This window comes from Poromitra crassiceps (genome assembly GCF_964638095.1).
Source record: "Poromitra crassiceps genome assembly, contig: HAP1_SCAFFOLD_233, whole genome shotgun sequence".
Classification (NCBI taxonomy): Eukaryota; Metazoa; Chordata; class Actinopteri; order Beryciformes; family Melamphaidae; genus Poromitra; species Poromitra crassiceps.
In genome coordinates, this window is record NW_028152159.1 from 231,231 (window position 1) to 248,467 (window position 17,237).

Below are 17,237 nucleotides of genomic sequence, written 5' to 3' on the forward strand. Positions count from 1 at the left end.
TCTCCTCATGCTGAGCACACGTAGACACACGGTGAAACTGGCAAGATTTAACATAAAAACAACAACAGACACTTACTTTACAGCATGGACTCAATCCTAGAACGAATGTCACAAACTGGAACACACAGGACGAACTAAGGAGGTTTAAACGGCAACATGGTCAAGCTGAACTAAAATGTGGGGCACACTGAAGTGAACTGAACACACTGCCTTAATGAGGTGCAGGTACATGCATTGCATCATCTCACCAGTTAACAATACTCTTAAATACAGCTACCACTTATTTAGCTTCATCTGGTTGCTTCCTTGTCAACTTATGAATGCCACAATGCATCTTGGGACATTATGCAAATGTATGTTTGTCAGTGTGTCTGCGTGTGTGTGCTCTGCTCAAGCCCCACCCGCGGGAGACATTAGGAGAAGGGCTAATGGAGTATAATCCGCTTTTAAGAGCAACATCTGTGAAACGTTGCCATAGCTGTGGCTATTTTATGCAACGTCTGCATTTCATTTCTCACTTAACAGGATTCCTCTGAATGTGGGTGTTAGGTGTGTGGGCACAGGTACTTTCCTAGTTTCTTTCAGTGCCATTTCCATGGGCATCCTCCCTTACAAAAAATGGTTGAAAAAGTAGTGACACTATAGTTGTCAAACTGGTGCAATTCTAAGCACGACGACGATGACAACTATGATAATCAAGTAAAAGGGTCTCGCCTTTGCGGTCAGTCTTCCAGATGTTTTGATTGTTTTAAACCTGGTTGCATAAATGCTAAACAGGTTTTTTCTGTCGTGTTCCAGGCTCTTGGTTCTTTAGATGACGATGACCCTAACATTCTCCTGGCCATCCAGCTGTCACTCCAGGACTCTGCGATGGCGGGCGGGGCCAGCCACCAGTTCCTCGCCAACGAAGCGTCGCTCGGCGCCATCGGCACCTCGCTGCCCTCCCGGCTGGAGCGGAGCGCTCCAGGCGTGGAGTGGAGGTCCTCCCCAGAGCTTCGCTGAGCAGCTCAGAGCTGCTGGAGCTGGGAGATAACCTGGCCAGGCTGGGCAACATCAACAGCCAGTACTCGGCCAGTGTCTCCGTGGCGTCTCGGCACTCGGAGAGTCACCGGCGGAGCTACGGCGGCTCCGTGCCCATCCCGGTGGCCCCGGGCGGCAGCAACTCATCCACGGGCCTCTTCTCGTCCTCCAGCGACACCACAGACTGGACCGCATGCGACAGCCGCGACCCGTCCTCGGCGGCGGCGGCCAACGCTAACCTGCTGGGCAACATCATGGCCTGGTTCCATGACATGAACCCTCAAGGCATCACGCTGGTGCCCTCCACATCCACCGACACGGAGACGGACGTAGACACACTCCCCCTGGCCGGAGGAGGCAGCCCGCAGGATGAGGAGAAGACGGGGGTCTTCGTCCTCCCCGACAACACAAAGCCTCCTGGAGGTAAAACAGGCGAATATCGAATATAAAACCAATTTCACCCCGGTTATGTGGCGGACGTTCGATTTGTGGGAGGTGTGGGGACAAGTATTGTGATGGAAAAAGGTGTATGGTAGGAAAAGGAAAAGATGAGGTGAAGTGCTTGCATTGTGGCGGAAATCATCATGTGGGGTCAGCACAGTGCCCTAAAAGAGTTGAGCAAAGAATAGTGAGCAAGATTAGAGAGGAAAATGGAATATCATATGCAGAGGCAGTTAAGATGTCAGAGGAGAGAAAGAAAGAATCAGAGCAAAAACAACCGGAGAGGGAAAAGGGACAAACTAACCAGAGTAATGTCATTTGCATGGAAAAGAAGCAATTCCTGGCTTTCATAGCCATGGTTATAAACTGTGCTGCTAATTTGAGTGGGAAGACGGAGAGGATTGAGATGGTGCTTGACGCTGCTAAGAGGTTCTTAAATGTGGTGGATGTATCTGGAGCAGAGATCGATAAAATACTGAGGGATGCTTTTGCGGAAACCCGGACAACTGGGTCTGAGTGACAGTATGGACAATAATATATTATTAACTGGAGCACATTGGGGGGTGGTGGACACTATTTATTTTTTCATAATTGATATCTTTCACCTGCGGAGGGCAGTAAGACGCCAAGTCTGACACTATACTGCTGAAAATCTGAAAGAAGAAGAAGAAGAAGAAGACCTGTGACAAAGAGCATAAAAGTTCTTTGCCTGTGAGAGGCAGCAATGTGCCGCAAGGCATCCAGTCTGCCGGAAAGCTAATAGAAGAAGAAGAAGAAGAAGAAGAAGAAGAAGATTGTTTGTGATGCGAGCTCCTGTCTAGCGCTAGGTTGTTAGCACTGCAGTTAGCCAGTCGACTCGACTATGCGTTATAGTTCAAAGTTCTAGATAGCAGTTTTAAGAAATACGCGTCGTTTAAACCTGTTCATCTGACTGCATATTGTTTTATTTCGAGGTGGAAATGGCTGCGGCATAATTTGCTCACATGTGGTCGTATTGACCTATACACTTGTGCTAACGCTAGCTTGTTTAGCAAGCTTGTTTGTTTACTTCGTCTTCCCCACTCTGGCTCCTGTGCACGGATTTCCATTGTAATTTCAGTTCAACTAACGTTAGGGAGTGCCGCACGTATAAGGTAAGGCGAAAAGGCTAATTAGTTATTATCTATTTGGAAAGCAGGGTCAAATAACCCTAGTCTCTAAACAGTAAAGTGTCACAATGCTTTTGAATTTAATTACAAATTAAGTAAGGCTCTGTTAACGTTAAGCCTCGGGGGTTTAGATACCCATTGAACCAAGAACAACCTTCCACCTAACGATAACTTTCCAAATCTCTCAAACAAGTCTGACACCATAAATTGGCTGCTGAGCCCAACATCAGCTGTGTAGTAACGTTACTTTTACAGCAGAGAGCGTGTTGCCTCCTGGTAGCATGAGAAAGTAACAATTCAGTAACTAGTCACATACATTATTTACATACAGTTTTTCCGATCAACTCAACAGGGTTGTTGTTCAGCATAGCTTTACCCACTGACAATCTTTTATTTACAGTTTTAAAAGATTTCCTCGACATGTTTCCCAGTTAGGCTTTGGTGTTGTTTTTTCCTCATTTTAGATGGTTATAATGCATTCCTAAATCCTCTTCCACTCCAGAATAGAATTATATTTTTCAATGTAACGTTACACAGCATGCTGCACTATGGCCCCTAACTAGATGTTCTAGAAATTAATGTACCAGTCCAGTCCACTAGCCCCCAATTAAGTTATAGATGGCTTTGAGCCGCTCTTGTTTTATATCTTCTTGTTATTAAAGCCTTACCACAGCAGTACAACAGACCCTTTTGCACAGATTTTTTACTTATTTCCCATACTCTGTTTTTGTAAATGTATCCCCTTTCATTTGCTTTTAATAGACACTATTATGTGTGGATCTATTTTTTTTATATACATCAAATGCACAACCTGTTAATCTGCAGATGTGTATTTTTCTTGTATGCAGGTATTTTTAATCTGTTCAAGTTAACCATGCTCTGACTTTTTTCTCTCTCAGTTTGAGGCTATTATGTTTTTAATAATACAACAAAATAGACAATATTTTTCCAGTTTTTTGTGTGGCTTTGGCTTTGAACCACCGACCGTAAATATGGATAGTGATTCTGGTAACATCCTGACCTTTGACCTTTGCCTCCAGATGTTTTTGGTGGGACTGACCGGCGGTATCGCCTCAGGGAAGAGCACAGTGTCTTCAATGCTGCGGGAGCTCGGATGCCCCATCATTGATGCGGATGTGGTGGCCAGGAAAGGTAGGCCACTCCCTCTCTCTCTGCTGGTCCTTTAGGCCACGCCCTCTCTCTCTGCCGGTCCTTTCCAGTGCAACCTCTTCTGGTTCACAGAATGAATATACTGTATAGAGATACTGTAGAGAATTAGTGATGTCACGGTACCAATAATTCAGTAGTCGACTCGGTACCGGTACTAGTGAATTTCCACGGTACTCTGTACCAATTTCGGTACCACGGTAAAAAAAACAGACTGATATTTCTTCAACATATTCTCCTTTATTAAAGTATGCAACCATTTCCAATGAACAAATGGCATGTAGCCTTCAACTTTAAAACAAAACAATGTGCTTCTGCTTACCGTATATATATACCGCAGCCTGGAGGATGAGTTGACGGTCGGGCCAGCGGAGTAGGCAGATGAAGATGGCCCTCGGTGGCAGGCCGGGGTCTGGACGTGGCCGAGGCGCCCGGTGTGCCCTGTCCACCTCTGGTGTTTCTCGCCTTCCTTCAGGTCCATGTAACACAGGATTTTGCCACGAAAGCGTCCATGTCACCAATCTCAGCTCCCTCTTTTACATTGATCAGGCGAATGTTATTTCTTTTACTCCTGCTGATTAAGTCATCAACCTGCGTGTGCAGCGTTTCGATGTTTTTGCATTTTATCCACTTTCGGACTCACTGTGTTGTTTTTGTCCTCCAGTGCGCTGATGCGCTTTTTTTAGAAACTCTGTTCACGGTTGCATTATTTTCTTTAGTGAGTGAGTGGATGGACTTCTGCACGTTTTCAAACTTGTTTTCAAGCTGCTCAAACCTCTGAGCGATGTCGGACTTAATCGATAGTGTTTCACGGAGTAAAAGTTTAGCCCAAGCCGTGTATCTCCAGCCTCCAGCAGGTGAGTCATTTCCTCATTCATGGCGGTGATTGCTTCTTTCTTTCTTTCGTCTTTTTCTTTCTGCTTACCTGTGTTGTGTTATGTTATGTTATGTTATGTTGTTAAAAGAGGGCAAGAGAGGAAATTAAAACAGAAGTGGATTTATAGTTAGAAAGAGTGCTAAAAAAGAGAGATTTTTTTTTTTTTTTGGGAAAAAATCCATAGATAAGCCGCACCGTTATATAAGCCGCAGGGGCCAAAAAAGGCCAAAAAACAGGAAAAAAGCCGCGGGTTATAGTCCGGAATTTACGGTATATATATATATATATATATATATATTTTTTTTTTTGCAATTCCAGCACGGGCCCATGTATAATACTATCCTTCTTTGCCTTGTATATTTTCTTTATTTTGTCTGCTTTTTGCAAGGTAGGCCTATATTTAAAAAAAAATCTTTAATTGGCCAAATCTTTGCCTATGCTGTATATTCAAGAAAAATATCGGTATCGGAATAATATCGGTATCGGCAGATATCCAAATTCAGGTATCGGAATCGGATCGGAAGTGAAAAATGTGGATCGGTGCATCCCTATTCCTAAGCATAAGAATTGCTCTTAAATTAAAAACAGGAACAACATTCCCAAGTCTAACATTTTAAGAGGTGGAGAGTAGTAGGTGGTTGGTATACATTTGATCTTTGGTGGTCAGCTTTTTAAACTATCACAGTTCTTGTTAATCCAAACAAGTCTTTATTGGTTAGAATTAGAAATGTTGTATTCAAACCCACAATCTGCAAATGGATGGTAATGATAGTAAAACATAGATGGGTGTTACATTACATTTAAATTATGTTTCAGCTTATTATTGCCTTCAAGGCCAAAATAAACCACTGCTTTATGGTTATATTTCTAGCTACATAGCTACAATGAAAAATAAATCACTTATTCCTGTAACAGCCCCCTCACACTCTACTGCAACAGAAACCCAGGGGCATACGTGAGTCGAGTCTTTGAAAACGATGATAAATGTCACAACTTGTACTGACTTCATGCCTGGCTGCACGTGACCGCTCGTGTCAAAAATAGGCCAGACGCAGAAACGCTCGCTGCAGGGCAGGAGCCGCCCGCCCCGTGCCACGCCACAGCCGGTGTGGTCCCACCCCGTGCCACGCCACGGCCGGTGTGGTCCCACCCCGTGCCACGCCACGGCCGGTGTGGTCCCACCCCGTGCCACGCCACGGCCGGTGTGGTCCCACCCCGTGCCACGCCACGGCCGGTGTGGTCCGTCTACTCCGTTAACAAGGACGCCGAAATTAAACTATCCACATGCTTCCATTTCCAGTGTGTTTGCACCGTTAGAAGGTAGTGTGTCTTTGTGGGGGGGAAATGTTCCTTTCCAAATAGAACCTTTTCTAAATAGAACTCATCTATTGACAGAAAACTTTTCTTTCTGTCTAGATAACATATTATGTAGGCAGCTGTGGCTCAGGAGGTAGAGCGGGTCGTCCACTAATCAGAAGGTTGGTGGTTCCATCCCCGGCTCCTCCAGTCCACACGTCGAAGTGTCCTTGTGCAAGGCACTGAACCCCAAATTGCTCCCGATGGCTGTGCCAGCACCCTGCATGGTAGCTTGCCGCCACTGGTGTATGAATGTGTGTGTGAATGGTAGGGCTGGCACGGATCAGAAAACCCACGGATCGGATCGCGTGACGGATTTTGAGCCACGGATCACGGATTTTTCGGATCAGCAAAAAAATATATATATCAGATTTTTTCTCTCAAAATTAGATTTTCGATTAGATTTTTTTAATACTATTATAATTCTCTAACCATTTGTTGCCCTGCACAGCTCAAAAAATATTTTTTTCTCATAAGTGACACAATGTATGCTTTTACTCTGAAGGCAGAACGACCCAACTTCCTGTTTTAGGTGGCACTGCTATGCCTAACTTCGTGGCTGTTGCTTGCACCAGTCACATGACACGGGTACAGACCTACAGACCAGACCAGGTCAGTCTGGAAATATAACGTTGATGCTACGTTAAGCTACTCAGTGGCCCCACGTGTTGTTTTGTTGTTATGTGTCCTAAGGCAACATTTCACCGTCCGGTGATAATGTGTTTGTGAAACGTGTGCGCGCGTGTGTGTGTGTGTGTGTGTGTGTGTGTGTGTGTGTGTGTTGTGGCTCTCGTTATCTTGTGCAGCGCGCAACACGCTGATCGCATTCCTGTGCTTTTTCAGAGGTGTTGAAATAAGTTTGTGTGACTCTGTCTTTAGTAGCCACTAGCCACAGCCTTCAGACATACTTTACAGCAGCGACAAGGGATGAGGAAGCTCAATTGTGCTTGCCATGATTATGCCTGTCTGTGTCTGGCTGCGCTGGGCGTTCTCATACACTAACATTAAACGTTAAATGAAACGAAGGGGGGGGGGGGGGGGGGGGTCCGCGGACTATTGATGTTCCGAACCGCGTTCCGAACCGTGGGGGCTGATCCGTACGGGTCACGGATTATCCGTGATCCGTGCCAGCCCTAGTGAATGGGTGAATGTAGGCATGCGTTGAGTAGGGTTGAATTAGTTTGGAGTCTGCTATACTGTAGGTTGGAGGCTTTAGCTGATGTGGCCTCCAGAAGCATCCTACGTGAGGGGATCCAGGACCGTCCTCAAGTGATCAAAGACGTCCCATAAACACGAGACCGGACAGACGTGACAAAGCAAAGCAAAATGAGACAGACACTAATATTAACTGTCCACAGGTGATGTGGTTGTGCGTACCAGACTGACCTCTCGAGGGCCGAGGCAGACGCCATTTTAAGTACGCCTATGGCAGCCCCGTATGGACAAAAAGGCACCATACGGACAAAGAGGTGATATAGAGGTATAAAGGGTGCCTCTATATCCTTCTAAATGAGCAGAGCAGATCAAAAGATGAACAGCCACAACAAATAGACATAAATATTGATCATATCTACATGCGAAAGGGGGATGACTGTAACACTACGAAACTGTGATATATGAACAATATTAAAGCCCCATTCAGTAAGTTTCCAACTGCGCCCTCTGCGTGCATTAGTATCGATAACGATATCGCTGTTCAAAGTCAACAAAACACAGCGCCAGAAAGCTCTATGTACATGTTGTGACATCGGGTGAAACATCATTTTCGTAGCAAATCCGAATCGAGTTACTTCCTCGTTTTCATGAGCACAGCGCTTCCGCTGTACAGCGCATGCTTCTCTTTTTTCTTTTTTCTTGCTACGGGACGTGACAGACAAACTGCTTAGTCCCAGTGCTGGCCAATGGAGGGCGGTGTGGGATAAATAAAGACGAGGGTCTCCCTATTAAAAGTCAATCTACCATGTCCTGTGAATAAAAAGCTGTTATATTTCAGTAAAAAATGTCAAAAATCTTACTGATTGGGGCTTTAACCAATTTTCTGGGATATTATCTCTCCTCAGAGTCACCTGTTTGAGAGCATCCAGGAGGGCCAAGTATGAGTTTCCAGACAAGGACTGGGCTCACATCTCAGAGGGAGCCAAAGACCTCATATCCAAGCTGCTGGTCCGGGATGCCACTCTGCGTCTCAGTGCTGCTCAGGTCCTCCAGCACCCCTGGGTGCAGGGGGTAGGTGTCTTCTAAACTTGTATTTACACATGACTACTGGTACTCTAATTCATCCAGTGGCATTTATTAGTAATACAATTAGGAGTTTATTTCACAGTCTTTATTTTGTGGTTATTTAAAAGTTAAAGTGTACATGAAGAACCCATGCTGGTGTTTTCATTTCCCCAGAATGCTCCAGAGAGAGATCTTCCAACTCCTCATTTTCTCCAAAGGTAAAAGCAGATAGCTTTGAAAACTGTCAAATTCATCTCTAAAGCCCTTTAAACAATTGTCAGTGCTTGTGCAAAGTGCTTTACAGAGCAACAAAGGACATTGATAAATACATTTTAATTAATTAAATTAAATTAATTAATACATAATACATAAATAATTGTATTACTTTCTGAAGACTGGACAATGTGTGGTGCGTTTATACTATTACATTATACTTTTATACCTCTCAAACCTTTTCTGTTGCTCTGCACAGCCCAGCTTTATTTTCCTACTTTTCTCAAAAGTTTCACAATCTAGGCCGTCCGGGTAGTGTAGCGGTAGATTCCCTGCCTACCAACATGAGGGTCGCAGGTTCGCGCCCCCGGGTTACCGTCGGGTGTCGGGCAATGGGTCTGCGGGTGGGAAGCCAGATTAAGGGTATGTGTCCTGAAGCGGCTGGCATGTCTTGGAGGAAGCATGGAGCTAGTCTACGGCTCTCCCCAGATTGGCAGAGGGTGGAGCAGTGACCCTGGGCAGCAGGGGGAAATTGGCCAAGTACAAATGGAGGGGAAATCTGAAAAAAAGTTTCACAATCTAAGCTTTTACTCTGAAGGCAAAATCGCTCTACTTCCTGTCTCACCCTGGTTAACTCCTACAGTAGGTAACTTGACGCAGCAAAATCGCACCACTTCCTGTCTAGTCCTGAGCAGGAAAGCTAACTTTTACTTGGCCCCACATGTTCTTTTGGGCATGAAGTGTCCTAAATGAGAGCATTCAACCGCGTGTGTGTGTGTGTGTGTGTGTGTGTGTGTGTGTGTGTGTGTGTGTGTGTGTGTGTGTGTGTGTGTGTGTGTGTGTGTGTGTGTGTGTGTGTGTGTGTGTGTGTGTGTGTGTGTGTGTGTGTGTGTGTGTGTGTGAGAGAGAGTTCTCCCGTTCTGGAGTCCCCAAAACTGTTTGTCTTCATACTCCAAACGGACAGTAGGCGTTTTCGGACCAGAAGAGTTAGTTAAAGACAGGCATCCATGATCTTACAGATGCTCTTCTCCCTTCTCTCTCCTGACAGGAACAGCAGCACCAAAGACTTGACCCAGTTCGCTGCGCACGCTATCGCCTTCAACCGGCAGCTGTCCCAGCACGAGGAGCAGCAGGAGGAGGTGGAAGCCCTGGTCTGCTCCATGAGGCTCCAGCACGACGAGAAGCAGGAGGAGGTGGGAGCCCTGGTCTGCTCCATGAGGCTCTCTCCTCCCTCCAACTCCAGGCTGGCCCGCAGTAGGGCCATGTCCAGCGCCCTGCGAGGAGGAGCCATGGAGGAACTCACCCCCTGACTGACTCAACCCCCCACTTAAGGCTTGGGTGAACGTCCTCCCGTCTTTGTCGTCCCACTGACAAGTCGCTCTATTGTTCATTCTTAAAGGAGAATTCCTGTTTTTTACACCCCAGACCTTATTTCCAGCTTAAAATATGTTTTACTCGCCCAAATAACTTTGGTTTCATTCTGATCTCCCTAGAAGATATTCAGATCCAAGTAGAGTCCTGGAACTGGCCAAAACAGGCGTAAATGGGGCATATGTCGTTCACACTGTAAATAACATATTTTCTGTCACCTCGCAGTTGGTTGTTATATAATTATGGGAACATGAATTAGCTATGTAATGAACCTCAGATGTGCTTATGTTCTTCTTCTGTGGTTTTCTCTTCTTATTCTGTTACCAAACAGAAGCGCTTCTCGCTTCTTCTCATGAAGCACACCCGGGGCAGGTCAGAGTTCACTCCGTCTGTTGTGTTTTGTAGCGTAGCAGCCTATCTTAGCATAGAGATATGATCTGATTTCAAGATTATGGACGATTCAATTAAATTGCTGCTTGTATGGAATAAGGCCATATATCGATTACAAACAGCAGCGGGAGATAAAGCGGGAGATGTTATCTATGTGACGGACACTCGGACAGCAAACAGAGCAGGCTGTCGGCAGCACGGGAGGTTCGTTACATAGCTACTTCATGTTCTCATAATGATAAGTCACCCCTTGGCCCTTAACCCTCCGTTTTGCATGTTCACGTGGAGGGTGTCCCGATTGTTTTTTGCATCAGATTATTTATATACTATAAGAAAGAGAGTTGGAGAAAGAAAAAAAGGTGCAAAATCTTAATGGGTGCGTTTTTATTATTAATTTAAATATCCAGCATTATATAAGAATTTAAATCTCCTACCACTGCCAATACCAACATTCAGCTAGGGAAAGCAAAATACAAATAAAGCAAGACACTATCTGTCTGCTGCACTTGCCCCCAAATCACTAAATATCCCCCCCCTGCCTGGAAGTAAAATTTCAACAGAGATGATGCTAGACTGGGTTTTTGACGATAACACACCCAAACAGCTGGATAATGTTTACTACCCTCGTCTTTTCACCCATGTTCACATAGTCCTACCTGGTGAGGTGGGTCGGGGCATTATTGACAGATGATGAAGTCGTGTGAACTAGCTTGTTCCCCTCCCCCCCGAACAGGCGCCCCAACTGACCAGAGGAGGTGCTAGTGCAGCGACCAGGACTCATACGCCGCTGGCTTCCCACCGATAGACACGGGCAATTGTGTCTGTAGGAACGTCTTGAGCACGCCGAAAATACCGCTGCCCGGGAATTGAACCCGGGTCTCCGTGGTGGTAGGCGAGTGCTTATTATACCTCTACACTACCCAGACCCACCCTGTCAATGAAATGTTTAACTTTAACAAATCACCAGCTTACTGGGGACCCCCTGATGGTCCCCAGACCCCATGTTGAGTCGACAACCACTCGTTAGGTTCTATCTTACTAATTGCATTATTATGCTTCTCAAGGTGGATATGGTGAATCCCATGAAGAATAAGAAGTGCAACCACCACTATGATGAAGCAGCCATCCTGGCCCTCATCAAAGCAAGACACACCCAGAAGAAGAAATGCGGGTAAAACACACTCCCTCTGCAGACCGCTAGAAAGTCCACTCAGCTTTTTCCACCACTAAACAACTGGGCGGGCCGGTGTGGGACCAGAACTTAACCTTAACTCACATTTTCTTCATTATAGCGCTTTGATGTTTCAGACAAATGAAGTTTGGCTGCCTCCTAGAGGAAAACAGATGAAATTGTGCCACCTGGCCAGTTGTTGTGAAGGAAACGTGCTTATTGTCTTGGCCTTGGTTAAGCTGTGTTCACACCGAGATATTTATTTTTCTCTCTGTCGCTCGATTCAACCCTTTGGAATCGCTCTGTCGCTCTGTTTAAATCGCTCGTCAACAGGCACAATAATTGACGGACATGTGGGGGCTATAACGTTACGCAATGTCATGATGTTTGTCCACTACGAGGCCGAGCCACCGTAGTTGTTTACAAGCTAAGCCTATCAGCGTGCTCCTAATGCGAGCTCTATACCGGTAGTACAGACTTCACTTCATGTCAGCTGTCAGCCTGTCAATCAGCTGTCAATGCAGTTTGTTGCCACACAATAAACCAGCGGTTTGTTCCAAGCCAGTGTGATCCTTGACTCACTCTCACACGGCAGCCAATCAGCGTTGAACAGCGAGCGACTGATGCCAGCGTAATTTCGCTCGAGTTGGGATATTTCATCTCGGGCGTATTTTCGCCCTATCGTTCTGTCTCTGTCGCTCGGACGCCCAGCGATTTTTCTCCCGGGCGAATATACGCTCAATCGCTCGTTTGCATTGACTTTGTATGTAAACTCGATGCCAGCGAAAAAATTTAATAGGTCGGTGTGAACGCAGCTTTAGCAGTTTGTTTTCAAAGACACAAACTCTGGACGTTTTAATTTTGGGTAAAGCCAGAGGGTTTTTATATGGCTTACGCCAGCTCTGGGAGTATGAAGTGCTTTGAATGTGAGACGTTAAACGGTCTGGTTAAACGCAGGTAGACGCGTCTACTTACTTATTCTTCAGACGGATTTGCGTCTACTCACTTCTAAATCTCCTTTGATGCAAATCCATTCAAGTTTTTTTTCTCTTTTGGGACTAAAGTCTCTGCCGGGCAGCCGGGCAGATTGAGATTCCACCAGGAAACGTTGCATTACGACGGCGAGATGAGGCGGACGTAGCCTGTCTAGTGAATACTTGTGTCCACCAGAGGCGTCCCCGAAGCGGCTCTCCGCTCTGCTCCACAAATCAGCCTGTGTATTTTAGCTTCTCTCAAGAGTCACGTCAAGCAGCACAGAGCAGATCAAGCTGGGCAGGAATTCACGAGAATAATAAAATAAAACATCCTGTCGATTTCCCCCCCATTGGGGGGTGCCAATTTAGCCTGCTTTCTATAATAATGCATCCCTCAATTACTTGAATGCTTCCATTATTTTGGCAGCTACTTGGGTTCAAATTAACTTAGTGAGTTGGTTTGAAATTTGTGTATCAATGAACTAAATTCAGTAATGTTCAGGTTATGGTAGTCTAATTGTTCTCATTGTTACATTGTAGCCTTTAACTCAATCAAAATGTTGTTTTTGTAGACACCAATAATGACTGCCCAGCAAATGTAGTTGAAACTAGTAAGTATAGTTAAAGCAGGACTAAACCCCCAAACACCTTTTTCAGCTTTTAACCAATATATATGGCTTTTGGGGTGGTATGTGAAGGATTCTGGTCAAAATCTCCACATCTGTGACCAATCTGTTAAAATTGTACAAACCCCTATCATTTCAGCAGCATAAGTTCCCTCTATGGGTTCAAACCTGCTTTTTTTTGTGCCCTCAAATGAATGGGCGATTTGGTACATCGTGACGTCACGGTGGTATTTGCGCGTGCCCCACTCATGTGAAAATGTGTTTTTTCCCCCCATGTGATTATTACTGTAGTTAATGCGGCGCGAGCCCTTTAAGAGCAATGTGGCACGTTGGACAACAGCGGGATGGTGTACACAGCATTAATTATAGCCTCCTTCACCGCCTCGGCCGGCATCTTCTTTGAAAAGTTGAAACAAATCTCGGAACGCCTCCTCTCGAGACCTCGACTCTGATTGGCTAAACGGACAGTGACTATCCGACCATCCGACCATCCGATACGTCTATCCAGAAAAAGTTCATCCCTCTTCAACTTTCTGTCCATCAAAACGTATGCAAATCTTCTGGATACGTACGCTTCTGAGTACTCCACGGACAGTCGGACAGCTGTCATTGAAAATGAATGGAAGTGAACAGAGAAATGAACGCACACGGACAGACACCACGGATCAGTGTGGCCAAGGCCTAATGTAACGCTACGCTGTGTCCGTTGCATTGTTTTTGAGATGACCTGGAACATAGTTGTTAGTTGTGAGCTAATAACGTTAGTTGTGTGGCAATAAAACGACACTGAATTACCAGTTTGATATAACGGTCAACCGAGTCACACTCTTTCCATGAAGCCCACCAGCTTTAATAATATCTGTTGGCTAGTTGTTGATATTTAAAGTCCCTGGAAACCAGAAATATTTCTTTATTATTTAGCATTTTGAGTTCATCACATCACAGGACCCTATGTTAATAAGCCACCAGCCAAATTTGAACGATGATGAACGTCGCAAAGTATATAAATTTAGGTTTGACAGTCATGGCAAAAGTCATGAGAATCAATTAGTTTTTAGAGTGTATTTTCTCCCGCGGACTGTGTGGGCGTGTCAGGCTGTCTTGAGAAATCTGATGTAGTTACCGTAGTTCATTTGTTGACTGAATGTTTCTCAGAATGCGATTATCATGCTGCTGACTAACCCTGGTTTTAGTGCTGTGACTCACATATATGTGGACATGTTCCTATAAGTGCCTTTTATAGTTTCACTGTGCTTATGTGTTGATCTATATCTGATGGAGAAAAGTTGATTTTCACATTAATTATAATTAAATATTTTTTTACATTGCCAGGTTGCAAACCAACAAGTGAACTCCTACAACTCATCAGTTCAACTGGAAAATGGCAGCCATGCTAATTAACGTGGCCATGGGCCTGAAGTCACTTCACAGCTGGGTAAGTGGGTCACTCACATCACTAACCTGTTATTTTACGAGCTATTATTATATGACTCTCTTTCAAGAGTCATATAAAAAAGGTATCGAACACTCTAAAATTCAATCTCTGCAATTTTAGGCAGATTAGAGCATCTCTGACTGACAGTGCGGCTCTAACCTTTCTCCATTCAATGATTTTTGCACATATACTACATACTACATACTGCCTCACTGGTCCTTCACAGGAGTAACCACCTTGAAGCCCGTCGAGTCTCTATATAAAAAGGCCCTGCAAATTTTAGATAAGAAACCTATCTTACCATCATTGCAATATACTTCTAAAGTACAAGCTCCTCAGCTTTGACAATTATAAAAAATTTAAAATTGCCTGTATGATTTATAAAATCCTTCATGGGCTAGCACCACCTCCTTTAGAATGCTTTATCAAACGGAGAGCTACCCAGAACACCACGCGAAGCTCGTCGAGAGGTGACTGTGAACTACCTCTGAGACGGTCCTCTGTCGGACAAAATGTTTTGTCCTACAGGGGTAGCAAACTGTGGAATAGCCTACCAATGTCAGTCAGAGAGAGTAGCAGTTTTCACACCTTTAAGGGGCTGTTAAAGTCATGGCTCAGATCAAATCAAAACTGCGACCATATCTAAACCCTTTTGTTTCATGTGTTGTTTTTGTATATATATATCCTTGTAAGTCCTATGTCTACCTTGGTCAATGTCCCTAATGTTTCCTGTTTTTGTTTTATTTGTATTACATACCGGAATTGAAGGTCTGTATGTGCCCACTTGAATTGCAAAGTTAAATGCCTCCTTCATGTATATGTATGTCTCCTCTCCTTTTTACCCTATGTGTATGTATGTGTCACCTACATTGCACCCCTGTCAGTTGCCCTATGTATGCACTAATTTTTCTATTTCTTCTTTTTAAACTTTTTTGTACCTCACCTGTCGAGGGACTACGGATGGAAATTAGCTAAGGCTATAATCCGGCACATTTACATGGAAATGTTCATTAATGTTGCACTGTCCCTGAAATAAATAAATAAAAAATTACCTACCTGTCTTTAGACTAAATGTCATGACTTTGTTTCAATCTTTTTACAGTTAACAAACAAGCCAGAGCTCCCAGCCCACCGCCCAGCGACATGGTTCTGTGAAACAGTGCCTTCTCCTTCAACCAGGTATAATTCTGGACTTGATCTGAAAGCTTGTGTGATTTATCAAATGTCTTCAAAGGGCGTAATGTAGGGCTAGCATTTGAATCCAGAGGTAAATTAGTATTTGGGACAGCCCTACAGTTGGAACAATATTTGGCATTAAAATGTAATACTTTAATTTGCCTTCATTCCAGTGGCAGCTGGTCTCCTCTCCATGACCTTCTGCTCATGACCGATGCCTGCAGCAACTGGCGGATGGAGCAGGATGTGGCCGTGCTGACCAAGCAGCTGGAACAGCAAGGTAGAGCATGAAGAAGCACACATGAATTTGAATGAGTTTTCATAAACTGTTAAACTCCACCTACCTCCCCCCCATAGAGACACTGCGGAGCGTGCCATCATTCAGAAACCACGCCCAAAACGGGGGAAAACACAATCTCCCCTCCAATCCTGGCATTCCTCCTATGTCGCGTGCATGGTCGGGTGTTGCACAAAAATATCGTATATGCGGAAGATGAACACTCCAACTTACTTCATTGACAGCAACATCCACATTTTTCTTCTTGCCAATTCTCAATGGCTTCCTTGTTTTCCTTGGGAGTACAAAAAAATGTTAACTGGCGATTTTTTTTTACATTTGTTGTCTGCGCAGCCCACCACACAACAGCTTTTAGCTATGTTTAATTCAAGGAAAATGACACTGGTGTGTGGAAATGAACTGTGCTTTTCCCCCGTGATGGGCGTGGCCTATTTCATACTGTACATTTACTGTTTCTCATCTCACTCTGTAACCATCTATCTATACAGACTGAGAACATCCAGTTGAAACGCAGTCTGGAGAAGCTGAAAGGACAGCGTGAGGAACAGGAGCTAGAGATCAACAGGTAAGCACCTAAGGACTCAAAACACTTGAAGGGAATGTGAGTCTCTCTTCTTTTTTCATTTCTTTTCATGAGTGCTGGTTGTACGACAAGAGACCATTTCTCATTTGTGACTCAGAAAAAACGACAGGACTTCTGATGAAGCTGTTTTTATTCATTCATGTATAAATTGCCTGACCCACAGTTTCACTGCTCGCCTGTCTCTTTTAGGTTGACAACACGCCTGAAGGAGGAGAGAATCCACTACTTTGACCTCTGCAGTGAGCAGGGGGCGAAGGAGTGGATGCTGACCCAAGAGCTCATCTCCAAAATCAAGGATGAGAAACATCAGCGGGAGATCCAGGACTTGTAGAACCAGGTGGGGAAGCACTGTATGCTATTGTGTGCTGGGGCAGCAGGCTGAAGGCAGCGGACGCCAACAGACTCAACAAACTGATCCGTAAGGCCAGGGACATTGTGGGGCTGGATCTGGGCTCTCTGACTGCGGTGTCAGAGAAGAGAACGTTGTCCAGGCTACGCTCCATCATGAGCAACGACTCACACCCACTCCACGGCGTGCTAGTCAAACACAGGAGTACGTTCAGTGAGAGACTGATTCCACCTAGATGCAATACGGAGAGGCACAGGAAATCATTCCTGCCTGTGGCCATTGGTCTATTTAATGCCTCTCTTAAAAGAGCACCTCGGAGACGCTCAGTCAAGGACAGTCTGTTGAAAGGCCAGGAGCCCCTGAGCCCCTGATATAAGAGTCATGAAACAGCTTCCCAGTGTCAATTCCTTTTCTCACCCCTC

General features: G+C 44.9%; 2 protein-coding genes across 7 annotated transcripts in view; both read left to right on the forward strand.

Annotated features, from left to right (window-relative positions):
* Positions 1 to 978, forward strand: part of LOC310770812 (PDZ domain-containing protein 2-like) — a 53,493-nt gene extending 52,515 nt beyond the window's left edge. For all 4 annotated transcript variants that reach the window (XM_083663523.1, XM_083663522.1, XM_083663524.1 and 1 more), the window contains one exon: positions 799 to 978. The gene's annotated coding sequence lies outside the window, so the exon portion shown is untranslated. The remainder of the gene's footprint in view (positions 1 to 798) is intronic.
* A 327-nt stretch (positions 979 to 1,305) lies between these two features.
* LOC310770811 (uncharacterized protein) overlaps positions 1,306 to 17,237 on the forward strand; it is a 34,435-nt gene continuing 18,503 nt past the window's right edge. Inside the window, exons 1-10 of one of the 3 annotated variants that reach the window (XM_083663519.1) lie at positions 1,306 to 1,443; positions 8,070 to 8,235; positions 8,404 to 8,447; positions 9,491 to 9,780; positions 11,268 to 11,374; positions 14,307 to 14,409; positions 15,512 to 15,588; positions 15,759 to 15,865; positions 16,372 to 16,448; positions 16,656 to 16,803. In XM_083663519.1, coding sequence (XP_083519645.1) covers positions 16,763 to 16,803 — 41 coding nt within the window. In that variant the 5' untranslated portion in view covers positions 1,306 to 1,443; positions 8,070 to 8,235; positions 8,404 to 8,447; ... (5 more) ...; positions 16,372 to 16,448; positions 16,656 to 16,762. Of the gene's footprint in view, positions 1,444 to 6,603; positions 6,622 to 8,069; positions 8,236 to 8,403; positions 8,448 to 9,490; positions 9,781 to 10,976; positions 11,092 to 11,267; positions 11,375 to 14,306; positions 14,410 to 15,511; positions 15,589 to 15,758; positions 15,866 to 16,371; positions 16,449 to 16,655; positions 16,804 to 17,237 lie in introns of those variants that run through there. The other 2 variants (XM_083663520.1, XM_083663521.1) reach the window with 2 other exon arrangements.